Below are 14,991 nucleotides of genomic sequence, written 5' to 3' on the forward strand. Positions count from 1 at the left end.
CGCACACATCTGGCTAAATGAAAACAAACTTCTGGACTTATCCTTTATCCTCCAGTCATCTTTACAGCAACAACTGGGACTGTAAAATTACTTGGAGTTTTTACACTATTTCCTACAATTCAGCAGAAGCAGAGCACAGAGGAAACCTCGAAGAGCCAGACAGGTTTCTAGGGATATTTATTAGACCAGGAATGCCACTGTCCAAGTGGTAATCAGGGAACAAATGTCATTACATGACCATTTTCTCAGTGAAAGTTTAGACCAGTTCATTAGAAGCAGAGGCTGTTACTCCTTCCATTCACTTGGAGTGATTCTTCCAATAGGTGAAAAGCCCCACTCAATTTTAAGCTGTGTGAGCACCTGTAAAGGGATAAAACCCAAGGGATATTAACTCCAAAATCAAACCTTCTGACATAGGGTTATTTTCATTGTTTTCAGTTCAGATTTCTTGTTATTAGAATATGACATCTCATTAATTTTCTAATTAAACAAGTGGAATATATTTATATTGAATAGTATTTAAATGTTTCAGTTTTCTGTTTCCAAATATCCAACTGTAGAAGGAAGAATCTGGAAAGTAAAACCCCACCAACATATTGGTATTTTCATCTAGAAATTTTGCTGCTGAAAGCTGTACCTGTAGAGGTGCAAAATCCCAAGTAAAATAGAGAACATTTGTGCTTCTGATACATTTTCAAATCAGGCAATAGACTGATGCAGAAATTTGAATAACAACTCAAAATCAATCTGGGAATTAAAAGAACTTTCACCTCTATCACATCACTATTTGCTCATGTAAGAAGCTCCTAAATTCTGACCACTGAATTTATTTCAAACAGGCAAAATTGACACTTTTAAAGTTTTTAGCTCGAATCACAAGAGAGTGGTGACAAAACCAACTTACATAGGTCCAGACAGCAGAGAACATGGCAGCTCCTCCAAGGAGGACAGTGGTTCCATATTTATCATGGAAAGTCGGCTCATGCTTGCGATGAGCTTGTCTGACTGCAGTGTGCTGGATGCCACGAGCTGAGAAGTGTTAACAAGTACAGAAATCAACTCAAATATGTGCTCAAACCATTCACAATCCTCATCTCCCACCAAGAGAGAAGCAAATGTTAGTGTTGAAAGACTAAAAATGCTGGAAAAATATTGATTTGGATTTAGAACTCTGGAATGACTCCAAAACACAGGATATACACAAATACTTTATTTTTTTTTTTTCAGCTCCCTCAATTGATCTCTATAAAGTTATTCTTCAAGTCTAATTCCAGTAAAAAAAAATCCTCTAAGTTGCCTTTTTCATTAATATGTTTTCTTTAGTATTACTGTTTCTCTAATAAACTATTTTTTTTAGTGCTCCTGGCAGTACATGTACCCAAGCAATGTCAGGATGAAGCTCACCACCAAATTACAGGGTTAAAGATAGCAGCAGGTGAGGGTAACACCTGCCTCGTTCCCTTGGGATTTTTGAAGGAAGGGGAGGAAGGAAACTGAAATAGCCCTTGGGCATGAGACAGAAAAAATACACAGTGTTATCTTCAGATGATGTACATTTTAAGTGTACACTATAAAAGGTACACTTATTAAAGGCAACAGTGAAAAATCAAAGCAACAGCTACAAAAGACAGAGTGCCCTTTAGTTGTGTACGAGGAATTTGATGAGAGGGTGCTGTTGCATATAGATATTACAAAATAAAACCTTTTAGTCTCAGGTCAATGGTTTGCATTTCTACCCAACCGTGATTAGAGAAGATGATGGTGATACCCATAATGTACTACATCCCTCGCCTGCTCTATAAGACAAGACGTTTTTTTAAACATAAGAAAGCTTAAGTATCTACCGAGATACGCTAATTTTAGGTGCTCGCACCTCGGGATAAGCGCATCGTGACCCAGGACCAGACACTGCGGGGGTCTGCATCACTGAAGGGGTAACTTTAACCTTGAATTTAAGGGCTGAGTATTGACTTCCCCTTGACACCTCAGGTTACCAGGCCAGAATGTGCCTTTAGGTACTAGGGAAAGAAAGCACCAAGGAAACATCTATGTCAAAAAGCAACTAGGAAATAAAAGAGGCTGAAACAAATAAAAAAAATTAAAAAAACCCCAAAAAACAGGAGGCGAAGGACGCCAGAGCCGCCCGCAAGCCCTGAGGTGCTCTCACGACCCTCGCCGGGTGCACAGCGAGGCTGAGGGACAATCCGCACAGGGGAAGGCACAAACCAGGGCAGACCCCCCGAGGAACCCCCCACACCCCGAGAGCCGCCCCTGTGCTTACCGACGAGGCTCCGCGCGGCCCTGGCCACCGGGAACATGATGAGAGCCGAGCGGTTACCCTTGACGCCGGTGAAGAACAAAATGGTCGCGGCGGAAGTGGCGGCACGGCGGGGGCCTGTGGGTAACGCCGGGCTCCACCTCGCTGCGGCGGAGCTCCGCGGCCGGGCCGAGCTGAGCTGGAGGTTCCCTGGCTGTTCTCCGGCGCCTCCCGGGTACAGACAGACTCTTCGTGAGGGGCCAAAGGACAGAGATACGGCCATGACGACAGTACTAAGTATGTCCCGGCCACCACTGCTAATGCAGTGTCAGGATGGCCGAGTGGTCTAAGGCGCCAGACTCAAGGCGTTCCGCGCCTTCCCGCGGCGGGTTTGGGTGTTCTGGTCTCCGCATGGAGGCGTGGGTTCGAATCCCACTTCTGACACCACTTTTTTCTTTTTTTTCCCTGTCTGGGTTAGCTTAAATTTGCAAAAGCGCCGAGTTAAAAAAGTCTGGGATTTTGGTGCAAATAGAAATCAGAAATAATTTTATAATAAAACCTGAAGTGTAACTCCTTCTCCTCTCCCTGGCCGTTCTGCTTCAGAGCCTTAACCCACCACACAGCTGCTGAGGTATTCCTCTGTGCATTTGGATTTTAACGATATTTGTAACACATGACCCAGCAATTTATAGCGTGCATGTATAACATGAAGCATGTATCTGAAACAACAGGGAGAACTTCATTACTCAGAGGGTGGCAGAACACTGGAACAGCTGCCTAGGCAAGGTGTGGAATCCCCCTCTTTGGAGACACTCAAAACCCAGCTGCAAGCATTTGTGTTGTTTCAAATTATGTAAAATTTTCTTAAGAAAGGATGTTCTTTGATGTTTAATCTTGGCATACTTTCTAGCCTACTCAACAAGGAAGGAAAGCTAATCCATGAAACAGAAGGTATCCAGCTCTAAGTGATGTCCAGATGCTGGAAAAAAGTTTTTGGTAGAACAGCCTTGTTAAGGTTTAGGGCTTGGCATGTTTCAGTTATCTCAGGCTTAGGGGAAGGAGGATGTGCCACTGATAGCAGACACAAAGAACGCAGAATTTACAGCCCACAAGGACATTTTGCAGAATTCCCACGGTAAGGAAGACACTAACAAAGCCAACTCAGCAACCGGGCGGAAATCAGTTCCAACTGGTGAAGGGTTATTTCTGCAGGGGCAAATCACGATCACCAACCATCCTACCCAAGACAAAGTCAGAACCTGTGCACTAATTAGTATGAGAAGCAAAGAGAAGCATTAACCATTAGAAGATAAAATACTAATTAATAAGAGAACTACATTACTTTTATCCAGTGAATACAAATTCCTTTGTTTGTTAAAACGTATAAACAATAAAAAGTTTTGAGAATTGGCCCATTTGTGGAACACCACTGAGCACTCAACGGCTAGCACAACTGTAATATAAATCAATCTCTCTCTAAGCGTATAATTATTGGCTTGTTGCACACAGGGTAACGAATCCGATCTTAGTGGATAACAGTGTGTCACCTGCTCCTGGAGACCCTGTCTCGGATGATCTCCGAGGTCCCTTCGAAACGTGAGGGTTCTGTGATGCGGCTGAGAGAGGTCCCGGGGTCCCGCCACACTTTCTCCCGTCAGGGCCCGGTCCCCCTCAGGGCTCGCCCCGCCCTCCCCTCGCGTCTCCACCAATGGCGCGGCTCCAGCTCGCCGCGCTCCCCCAGTTCAGCCAATCGCAGGCCGGCAGGGACGCTCGAGCGGACGCCTCCGCCAATCGGCGTCTAGCGGGCGGGGCCTCCCAGCCGGCGGGGCGGGGCGGGCGAAGCGGGGCGGCCATGGCGGCGCTGCCGGTGCCGCTGCTGGCGCTGGTGCTGCTGCTGCTGGCGGGATGTGGGGGGCCCGGCGCCGCGGGGCAGAGGCGGAAGGAGGTGAGATTCGCCCAGAGCCCCCGCTCTGCGCTGGGGCAGGTTCTCGCTGAGCGGGATGAGGGCAGGACTGGCTAGGGCCCGGCAGGGTGGCCTGGCCTCACCCCGGGTCTCCGCCCTGAGGTTCGGCCGGCTCTGAGGGGAAGCCGCAGGGAGGGAAGGTCCTTGTTTCCGGGTTCTTCAGTTCTTGTTAGGAGCACTGTACGAGTGTTGTCTTCCTAATGTGTGGGATTCGCGGCGGGCAGGATGCGTGGCCTTTGGTTGTAGTCACTAAGGTGCAGCTTACTTCCACGCACTTGAACTGCTTAGGTTTGGAAAAAAACCCTTTTATGTAAGTGTGTATATTCATGTGAGTTGTAAGTCAGAGAAAATATTACTATTATTATTATTAATAATAATAATAATAATTTAATGGGGCTGCCCTGTGCAGGGTCAGGAGTTGGACTTTGATGCTTCTACTGGCTTCCTTCCAGTTCAGGATATATTATGATGATTTCCTCTGACATATTTATCTGAAGAAGGGTGTTAATGAGTAGAGAAGTGCTTTATGATAAATATAACATTTGTGAATTTGTCAAACTAATGCCTCTTCTTATAATGTTATAGAATTGATGGTCTCCTTTTTAAAGAATATTTTAGTGTTGAGCACTCCTGAATTTTTCAAATATATTCTGAACTACGGTTCTTCTTTTCCAGCAGTGCTGAAAATGAAATGTTGAGGTTGGTTCCATATCTGATGTTGATTCCACTGCCACAAGATTTGAAAGCTAAAACAGTTTGATGCTTAGTATAGAAAAATACTAAGGATGTGGAGGGGATGGAGGTGGTTGGTACAGCTGAAAGAAATTCTGCAGCTACTGTGAGGAAGGGCTGGTGAGCTGAGGGTCTTCACCAGCCTGGTTATACTGAGTGCTTAAAGCTGAGTGTGTTACTAGGTGGTTGTAGTTAATGAGTTATGTTAACATGATTGTTAAAAGCTGCTGTGAATGCCTTGGGGAATTTTACTGATGTATCACATCACCTGGGTGATGTTATGAAAGGCAGTGCAGATATTTGTTGCATCAAATCTAAAAACTTCTAAGACTGTATTGTGAAACTAGAAAAAAAAACAAACAAAAACAAGCAAAACCAACAACGTTGCTCTGTCTTGATTTTCAGATGGTGTTATCAGAAAAAGTGAACCAGCTGATGGAGTGGGCCAGTAAAAGATCGGTGATCAGAATGAATGGAGACAAATTCCGGCGCCTTGTGAAGGCACCTCCCAGAAACTACTCAGTGATTGTGATGTTCACTGCTCTTCAGCCTCACAGACAGTGTGTTGTGTGCAAGTATGTCCTTTAGTCCTAAATTTGAACTTGAAAGTCATCTGATGCTTTGTAGGAAACTAAATTTAAGAACAGGGTTGAACTTTGATGCACATGGGAGGAATATACATGGGCAAGTTACAGTAGGATTGATTGTCTTTGCAATTTAATGTATAGGAATATGTATCTAATGAGTTTGTAAAGAAACAACATAATCTTTAGTTTTATCTCCCTCCTAAAATAATCCCTGCTTTGCAGAAACAGTGTTTACTCTGGAGAAAGACACAGTGAAAGCTCTACTTTCCTGGCATGAGCTGCTGAAGAAATGTTTGTAGAATTATTGCTGGGCATGGAGCTTAAATGTTGTTCTTAATTAATATGTTGCTTGACACTTATTTACAGTTCAAATATCCTGGATCTTTAACCATATTATAGCTTTCCTGTATTAATGTGGAGGTCTGTAAGGGTGATTTTTATGCTTAGTCAATTGAAATTATTGGTTTCCCACTCTCTGACGTGGAAGAAAGGGCACACCTGGCCACAGTTTGGTGCTCTGTGGACTGGCAAATCATAAGCAGCAGGGATCCATTTCACCTTTCAGTTAGAAATTACCTCATCTCTTGTTAGTGGACTCAATAAATCTTGCCCTTCTATTTAAAAAAGCAGTTGCCAAATGCTTCACCTGATGGTAGCCGAGTATCTGTGCTTAAAAGATTTCATTAACACTTAAACTTTCTTTTGAACCCTAGAAGATTAATGGGGTGGGTGGGCAAAGCTCCCTCAGCTGCTTTACAACTTGTGCTGTGGACAAAACCATGATACATCATCTCCCTTGGTGTGTTTTCCAGGCAAGCTGATGAGGAATACCAGATTCTGGCAAACTCCTGGAGGTATTCCAGTGCATTTACCAACAAGATTTTTTTTGCAATGGTAGATTTTGATGAAGGCTCAGACGTGTTTCAGATGGTAATATCTTTTTCTCTTCTAACATCATTTTTAGTTTGGGTTTTGGGAAAGAAGGTGAAGATGCTACATAATATAGTGTTACAGTGAACAAAGGAATGAAAAGTTAAAAACTGTCCCTCTTGGAAGAAACTTGGCCTGAGAATGTTGGTAGGAATATTAACAGAACTGACAGATGTGAATAGGTACAAGGAGTGAATTGGTTTCTTTGACTCCTTTTCCCCTGAGTTTGTCTCCTGTAATAACTTACAGTGTAATTCTTAATGGAATTCTTCTGTCCTACGTGAAGAGGCAAAATAGAAAGCACTGATTTCATTAGGAGCAGCTATTACAATTTTTAGATTACTAGAGAATGATAGATTAGGCTTTATGGTAAAACTAATTTCTTTTCAGCTACCCAGCCTTTTTTCTCTTCTATTAATATTGTGTGACCACTTTTTTTTCTCCAGCTGTGAGAACATTCCATGTACTCTTGCAATTGTAGGTCACATTAATAGCTCATTACAGTCTTGCAGATGTTAACTTTTTTTAAGAGGTACTAATCTCTTATTTAACAGCTACACTGTTTAGGCAGTGATACTTTTCAAAAGCTAAAAGGAAGCTTTTGAACTGGGGAGTTGAAGAGAGATGTCTTTTTATTACGCTTGTTAATTTTTTCCTTACTGTTACATTAAAAATGCATTCATCAAGCTATGGCCTTCCTAGATTTTAGAATCATGTGTTGCTATTTTGCAGATTTCTTTATAAAAAGTAGTATTTGGAGAAGAAACAGATTAAAAAAAAAAGTGCATGAAATACAGAAATGCAAGCTGTGTTCTACCTACTGTTTTTTTAAGAAGCGATGGCCATTAAATCAAAGAGCTAACTTTTCTGATTTACTAACAATAGTACAAGCCAGAAATGGCATAGAATTGTGTTATTAAGTAGTCCTTTCCTAGACTATATCTTCTGTGAACTTTCTCCCTGCAGCTGAACATGAATTCTGCCCCCACCTTCATTAACTTCCCTGCCAAGGGGAAGCCCAAGCGGGGGGACACCTACGAGCTGCAGGTGCGCGGCTTCGCGGCGGAGCAGCTGGCGCGCTGGGTGGCCGACAGGACAGATGTCCATGTGAGTCCAGACACCTTCCCTCAGCACCCCTGTGCAGGGCCAGCACACCTTCCCTCAGCACCCCTGTGCAGGGCCAGCTGGGGAACATCACTTGTCCCTCCTGAGCTGCTTGAAAGAGCTTGTCTACAAAATCTAGTTCAGACACACAGAGTGCATCTTTCAATTTCCTTACAGTCTCTGTGCTGGTGTTTTGTGTAGTGTTGTATTTGAGAAGATGTTAAAATTCATCTCCTTCCTTCTTGCTCTCTATTCTGCAGAAGAAAAACAATCTCTAAATTATTGAGCTGGGTAAAGTTGTGTAAAACTGAAGTTACAGTATGGGTGGAAGAAGCATTGCTTACTTTCCGTGTCAGATTTATTACATAGAAAATGTGTGTGCAGTATTTTTTCCACTCAATATGTTGTGGGGTTTTTTAGCAGGAGTGTAGGTATAATGTATAATCCTGCTGAGAGAAAATAATTTCACTGTCCTCTGTTCAGATCCGTGTGATAAGGCCACCAAACTATGCTGGACCCTTAATGCTGGGGTTGCTGCTGGCTGTCATTGGAGGCCTCGTGTATTTGAGGGGCAGCAATCTGGATTTTCTCTATAACAAAACTGGCTGGGCCTTTGCTGCTCTGGTGAGTAATCATGACTTCTGTCTCCCTATTACATTGAGTTTTGTAGCTGTTCAAGTTCTCAAAAGTATTTCAAGATTCTTAAAGCTGGTAGAGGAAAATGAGGTAGAGTTAGTTTTGTTTTTTCATAGATTGATAACATTATATAATCTTAGTCCCTTCAGTTCACTGAATGCTCAATTAGGTGCCTTTTGTACAAGGATAAAGTGGAACAATTCTTAGCCTGTGTTCCAAACCAGTACATTTTGGTAGGAAGTGAAAAGATATCATGTTAAATTTAAAATAAGAGAATCCTTATTAAATAGCATTTCTTTTTTCCTTTTCAGTGTTTTGTGTTAGCAATGACATCAGGCCAGATGTGGAACCACATCAGAGGTCCCCCTTATGCTCACAAGAATCCCCATACAGGACAAGTGGTGAGTGTTGCCTTCACTTTCTTTTCTGCATTTCTGGTGTTTTTCTGCAGAATAAGGCTGATACTAAGAGACAAATCAGAGTGCAAATTCTGCTTTTGCCTTCTCTCTTGGTGAGTGAAACCAACCTGTCCTGCAGTGAGCAAGGCAAATCAACATGTCTTGAACATATGTTGTATCTCCAATGGTGAAGGGATGTGATAGTTCTAAACTGCTTACAGCACAATAAAGGTATTTATGGTTTGAGTCCTGCATGCTAAAATTCCTATTGCTGAGCCTGGCAATTACATTTCAACCTGGTCTTGTTAACTTATACGCTCATCTAATGACTTCCATATAAAACAATCTTTCCTCAAGATTCTTGAGGTAAATTAATATCCAGTGTTCTCAGATTTATGAAGTTTCTTTCTTGGGAAAAATTTCTTTAATGTAATTTGAAATATACTGTTCTGTTCACAACATAGAATGAGATCCACTGTAAAAGTAGTCACAGTGTTCTGAGAGCATTACATCTGCTCAGGTGCTTACACATCGCATACTGGCTTTTCTTATGTCTTTACTCAGAAAATTAATTTGGTGAAATGTCCTTTTGTGCTTCGTTAGATGGGTCAGGTGCTCTGTATTCTTTAGAAAGTGCATAAAGCTTTTTTTTTCCTACTTAGATACGGCATCATAACCATAACAGGGTGTTCCTTAAGGATTAAAACCAGTATTTTTTCCACAAATTTCAATTTTTCTGTTAACCCAGAAGTGAGAAAGATTTCACATGTTTGGTTCTGAAGCCAAATGAGTTGGGTTCACACACAGGTTGAAGGGATTTCCCCTAAGCTAAGCAGCAGTATACACAACCTTGGAACCTCAGTGAGGGAATGGATCAGCTTTGGATCACATTAGGATGCAGGAGGGCTTAATCTTGTGGTATTGTGCTTAGCTGGACTGAGAATCCAATCACAAAGGTTGTAGTATCTGAATTAGGCTGACTGTGCATGGTAATGGAAGAAGGATCTTTGTTTCTGTTGCAAGTCCCCCAAAAATCAATGATCAACAGCTGAAATAGTTTGTGCTCCAACTCCTGAAAAAAACAATGCAAACCCCAGTTCCAGGCTCTGTAGCTGTTGTTAATCATGTCAAAGTTGTCTCCAGTCTTTTCTAAATTTAATTACTTTGGTCTCTTACAGAATTATATCCATGGAAGCAGCCAAGCCCAGTTTGTGGCAGAAACACACATAGTTCTGCTGTTCAGTATCCTTCCTGGGAGGAGCATGTGGTTGGTGACAGTTTTTTGGTCAGCAAATGCTGCTGCCTTTTCTGTGGTACTTTCTCATGGCTGTAATTGCCACCTAACACTGATGCAGAAGCTTGTAAAACCTTTCTGCATTGACAACTGTGCTTTTCCTGTGCCTCTGATCTTTTAAGTTGAATAGAAAGATATTTACTGCTTTCTCACCTTGTTTAAGTACCAAGCTGAATGCATCACTAAAGTTGTGGATCTTTTTGGAATCAGAAGATTCAGGATACTCCCTGTTCCTCTGTGGATGTCTGTTTTTGATGTCACTTATTTCTTGCTTTGGTGTTGAATTCATTCCTCTATCATTGATCTTTTATTTCTTTGCTTACCTTCTTATAATCTTCTAATTTGTTTGTACTAATGATGCAGGATTTTGCCATGCTGTCAAGAAAGGCAGGTGGAAACTTTCAGATTGAGAGCTTTTACCTTTCTTATTTGTACAAAAAATGCTTTTTGGGGTCATAAGAATACCTTAAAATTCAATGTTCTGTTTTTCTATTCCCACATTAATGTTTCTGATCCATCATTTTTAACTTTAGTCATTTCTGGCTGGAGCTTTTCTTCTGTGTCTTGTCACCTGTATGAGCATTCCTTTATTTTTTTATCTTTTATTGTATTTAATTTTTTAAACTTAAAACAGGCACTTGGAGGAGAACTTGTGATCTTTTTCTGTTACTGTACTTTTGAGCCACTTCATCAAATTCAAAGTAGAAACTTTTTGTTGATGTTTGTGTTGTTACTATCCATCACATCACAGACCAAACCTACCCATTGCTGGACATTTTAAATTGAATTTAATTGAATTTGGTGAGGTTTCTCTGGGTTCAAGCCACTTTCCTCCTGTGCTGAAGGTGGGCTGTGTCTGGAATGGAAAGACTCTTGATGGTCCTGAGTCAATGATAAGTACTTTTCCTTTCAGGAGGAGACTTGTGACTGGACATTTGTAATGAAATGGAATGAAATCTTTGGGAATTCTGTCTTTTGTTCCACTGGATTCATTACTTTGCTTTGCTAGGGTTCATTCTTGGCAAATATAAGGCCTTTTGTGTTGCCTGTTCTCCTTTAATTTTATGATCTTTTTTATTTAATTTAAAGAATTAGGAAAGAAATATTGCCACTTGAAAGACAGCCTGATGGATTAAGTACTGTATGTATTTTATTTGTTCTGTTAGCTGAGTGAATGCAGAAGCTGAATTCCTTTGGGGATTTTCCAGTGGAGAGCAGCAGTAGGAGTGGACCAAGCTCTCTGGGAAGGAATGCTGCTACACTACAAGCTGAGATAATAAATGCATGTTTTTAATTTTGCCTGAAGACTTTGCAGTTTATATTTTAAGCTTTGCTTTTTTTCTCTCTTAAAAGCTGACATTATGAATGTCTTTCAGCTGTTCTTTTTTTCCCCCATAGTTGCTGATTTGACTGGGAAGTCTTTGATTTTTCCAGTGAGTTTTAATGCCCCAGGTATGGTGTGGGAGCTGAATTTAGGGAGTGTTGTTTTGAGTGTTGTTTTGTACTTTGTTGGTTTAGCCTTAAACAGCATCTGTAGATGGTGGAGTTACTTTAGGAATGGTTCTTCTCCATGAAGCTGCTACTTCTGACATGGATGTGGGGAAAAGAAAAAGTAAGTACTGATACTTTGCTGTCTGAGCAAAGGCATATTCAGTGAGGGTGTTTGATACACCATTTAACAGAAATGCTTTTGCACTGGGGGGTTTTGTTCACTCCCCACCTCTAAGCTGAGAGAATAATTTGGATTTTTGACAGTTTTTGGAGTTGCTTAGCAAACTGCAAGATAAATCCTTTTAGTAGATAGAGATAAAGAGGCTTAGCATTATTTAGCTAGTAAGAGGGAGAAGGAACTTTTTCTCAAAGCATTTGTATAAAATTGATGTAAAATTGGTGTTAATTTAGTATTTCTCAATGACAGAAATAGAGGCCTCAACTGACCAAATCTGTAAAAATATTGCAGAAGGCTTTGAAAACCTGAGTTCACTGAGCTGTCCCATCACAGCCTCTCCCTGTGCATCTCTTGCAGTTATGTGCATTGCTGGCATTGGCTTGGTGGTGCTGTTCTTCAGCTGGCTGCTGTCTGTCTTCAGATCCAAATACCATGGCTACCCCTACAGGTACGTCAGGCTGGGGCCCTGCAGCTCCTGCTCTCCTGGGCTTTGGGGTACAGCTACACCTCTGGAGCTCTGCTGGCTCATTTGGGAAATACTCCTTTAGAAATGCTCCACTGGCTTCTCAGAGTAGCAATATTGGTTGGTAAAGTCAGCAGAAATATGAGTGTTTTGTGGGTATCGTGATTTTTCAATCTAGCCAAAGCAAAGATTGTGGAACTCTCCTTTTCATTCCATTGCATATTATAAAATACTTCAATTTTCACAATGATATCTCAGCCAGTTTATACTGCCAACGAATGTATTCTCCCCCTTTTTCTCTTTTCTCAAAATACAAATGTATTTCCCCCTATTTCTCTTTTCTCTCTTCCATGTTCATACATCTTCATTATTAACCCATATTTGTGAGAACAGAGAGGATTCCTGATGTTTTAAAGCTGCCTACATTTGAGGATTGCTTGTATAAGGAGCCTAATACTGTCAGCTGACCACTTGTATATATGCCTGACTGATAGGGATACCTTAGGTGTGGTTGTTAGGCATTTTGAAGCAATAAGTACATGTTCAAGGACTAGTTTCTAATGATGTCACCATCCACAACAAGCTTAATTTGTCTATAAAACTAAACTCACAGACAGATATTGTGCCCTCTCAATGAGAAATGTGTTCTTATTTAAAAATATCTAAATAGTAAAACTTGTTATTTTCTGAAGACTTTTCTCAAGAGCAAAAGACAGCTGAAATTATTCCCTTTTTGATAAGTGGTCAGCTTTTATTCTGATCTTGCAATGATCTTAGATACTTCTGCTGACTTTATTGTAGGGAAAATGTGGTTGTCTTTGGTTTTGAGTTATTAGAAACTCCTTTTTAAGTGACTTCACAGCTGCTTTTGTTACAGCAGCATCAGGCCCACTTTCTCACTCTGTTTTTGTTGGCATTTATAAAAGCTAAGTGGAATGTTGCACACCTTTGTTTCTCATAAAATTAATAAGAATGTTTATTATTTTGCTCTTTTCAGTTTCCTAATGAGCTAAAGGATTCCAGAGTCTGGTACATCAGGAGGGTGGTGGCTCTGAAGTTGGATGTGGTGGAATGAGGAGCTCAACATGTGTGGTTTGTGCTACCTCTGCTTACAGTGAGACAGTTAAACACTGAACCAAAGACAATGTAGTGCCTTAAATACAGCAAACAATTTGCTCTGAAGGACACAGAGTGTTAAGATGCAATCTCTCTTTCATAAGCTTTACATCTTCTTAAGCAACTCTACTGCTAGCAAAATTCAGAACATAATACTTAAAACTATATTTCCATGGACTAACTAAAAATGGTACTTTCAATTCACTTGGATAATCTGTTTACCATGTTTCTTTTTCCCTTGAGTTATCACCTTATTTCCTGTTTGTGCATAGCAGGTGACAGCAGCTTCTCTGTCGTGCCTTTTCATGGTTGAGGAAACAGCTTCATGTACCTGGAAATCTTTTCCTTCAGCCTGTGTGGCAACCCTTGGTGCATTCTCTGGCTTCCAGTGTGGAATGTGCGTATCCTAGAGCCGTGTCTCATTTTTGAGAAGAGTTCTTAACTGCTGTATGATGCAAGAGGTTGTTTCACAGATGAAGGGGGAGTTTTCAACATGTAGAATGGAGTTATTAATTAATTAAATCTTTCTTTGCCAAATGCTAAAACTGCAATATTTAAGTTGTGAACTTTGACTCAAAACTGGAAAAAAACAATTCTTAGACTGTCCAACACTCACACTCTCAAGAATACAACCCAAAAGTTCAAAGGTAACTATCTATGTGTTGCATGAATTCAGAGTTGCCAATTGGCTTTCAAGTTACTGCCTAGAGCCCTGGCAAACCAGCAGGTACCAGATTTGTGGCCACTATAAGTTCTATAGTCTCCACTTGTTTTCTCCACATTTTTATCCTTTGGCAGAGATGTCTGCTCCCAGGATAAACGTTGCTACCCCAGGACACATTTGATAGCCTTACAATTGAATGCATGTGCTGCTTGCTCTGTCTTTTTGTCCTATCACCTCACAGATACTTTGCCTTAAGAATTCATGAGTGGAAGACAATTGTGCCTCAGCAAAAACTGCTGTGCAGATCAGCAGTTGTACTACAGGAAGTCTTTGCAGCCTGATTCAGTAACACTTCCTTCCGTAGGCTCTGGTGGCCTTAGAGGTTTGTAGTCAGAGAGACTTTTGTCTCCTGCTTCTGCCTCTCCCCTCTCTCAAGGGGTTTCAGAATCTGGATGTTTGAAATTGAATCTCAGAAAGGATTGTATTACTCCAAGTAAAAGGTTATTCTTATGCAGTTTTGCTAAATTAATACACATCTCAAGTGCCTTAACTTCACTAATTTTGTTGTTTGATGTTTCAACTCATTGAGATGCATTTTTCTATGCCACATAGAACGATAAGCCTTAGTGGAACGGATAAATTGTGTGCCTGACTGAATTTTGGACAAGTTTCAATAAAACTTTTTAGTCTAATCCATGCTCCTGTGTCTTTTGAACTTTGACATGAAACAAGGCAACCTCTTTTCTTCCACTATTGTTTCAACATGTTAATCATAGCCTGTCTATATAGAGTAAGTAACCTGAGTATGGGTGTGTAGACTGGATTAGTAGCCTGTGTGTTTATGTGGAGAATTACAGCCCAGAATGTCAGCACTAGAGAGCTGCTCATGTAGCCAACTGGTAGCATAAAGATTACATGATTTTGGCTTGTCTTTGACAGCTGTCATGCAGTGAAAATCTTGGATTCCTGGAGTTCTAGACAGATCAACTCGCAGTGTTTCTGGAGGTGGAATCTTGTTAGCACTGTAGATGTGCCTGGAACAACTCAGCACTGCTGTACTTGTGGCTTGTTTTCCTGCCCAGTTGGTAAAATGCTTCCCATAAACTTTTCCAGTTATAATTTATGCTGTCCTTCTAAAACCATCCAGTTCCATATTGACTAAGTTTAAACAGTGGCAC

General features: G+C 41.1%; 2 protein-coding genes and 1 non-coding gene across 3 annotated transcripts; 2 read left to right on the forward strand and 1 right to left on the reverse strand.

Annotated features, from left to right (window-relative positions):
• Positions 1–160: 160 nt before the first annotated feature.
• LOC107203841 (cytochrome c oxidase subunit 7B, mitochondrial) lies at positions 161–2,653 on the reverse strand. The gene is made up of 3 exons (XM_015626322.1): positions 2,282–2,653; positions 905–1,029; positions 161–360 (listed from the first exon to the last, which is right to left on the reverse strand). Exons 1-3 carry the CDS (start codon positions 2,538–2,540, stop codon positions 286–288), a joined length of 459 nt encoding a protein of 152 aa, XP_015481808.1. The 5' UTR covers positions 2,541–2,653; the 3' UTR covers positions 161–285.
• Positions 2,585–2,701, forward strand: TRNAL-CAA. Its single transcript has 2 exons — positions 2,585–2,622; positions 2,656–2,701. It is a non-coding gene; the product is annotated as a tRNA-Leu (tRNA).
• A 1,245-nt stretch (positions 2,702–3,946) lies between these two features.
• Positions 3,947–14,509, forward strand: MAGT1 (magnesium transporter 1). The gene is made up of 10 exons (XM_015626773.3): positions 3,947–4,202; positions 5,358–5,527; positions 6,352–6,469; positions 7,436–7,576; positions 8,057–8,197; positions 8,521–8,610; positions 9,786–9,849; positions 11,439–11,513; positions 11,928–12,018; positions 13,031–14,509. Exons 1-10 carry the CDS (start codon positions 3,966–3,968, stop codon positions 13,044–13,046), a joined length of 1,143 nt encoding a protein of 380 aa, XP_015482259.2. The 5' UTR covers positions 3,947–3,965; the 3' UTR covers positions 13,047–14,509.
• The last annotated feature ends 482 nt before the right edge of the window (positions 14,510–14,991 follow it).

The sequence above is a fragment of the Parus major genome, chromosome 4A, assembly GCF_001522545.3.
Source record: "Parus major isolate Abel chromosome 4A, Parus_major1.1, whole genome shotgun sequence".
NCBI classification, from domain to species: domain Eukaryota; kingdom Metazoa; phylum Chordata; class Aves; order Passeriformes; family Paridae; genus Parus; species Parus major.

Bases quoted from the DNA above. Each gene is read 5' to 3' on its own strand.
- LOC107203841 (XM_015626322.1), bottom strand. From the start codon at position 2,540: ATGGCCGTATCTCTGTCCTTTGGCCCCTCACGAAGAGTCTGTCTGTAC. The intron at 1,030-2,281 runs GTAAGCACAGGG...AACACTTCTCAG, and splicing joins GGCCGCGCGGAGCCTCGTCG to CTCGTGGCATCCAGCACACT. The intron at 361-904 runs GTAAGTTGGTTT...ATCCCTTTACAG, and splicing joins TCTCTGCTGTCTGGACCTAT to GTGCTCACACAGCTTAAAAT.
- MAGT1 (XM_015626773.3), top strand. From the start codon at position 3,966: ATGGCGCGGCTCCAGCTCGCCGCGCTCCCCCAGTTCAGCCAATCGCAG. The intron at 4,203-5,357 runs GTGAGATTCGCC...CTTGATTTTCAG, and splicing joins CGGGGCAGAGGCGGAAGGAG to ATGGTGTTATCAGAAAAAGT. The intron at 9,850-11,438 runs GTATCCTTCCTG...CAGCATCTGTAG, and splicing joins ACACATAGTTCTGCTGTTCA to ATGGTGGAGTTACTTTAGGA.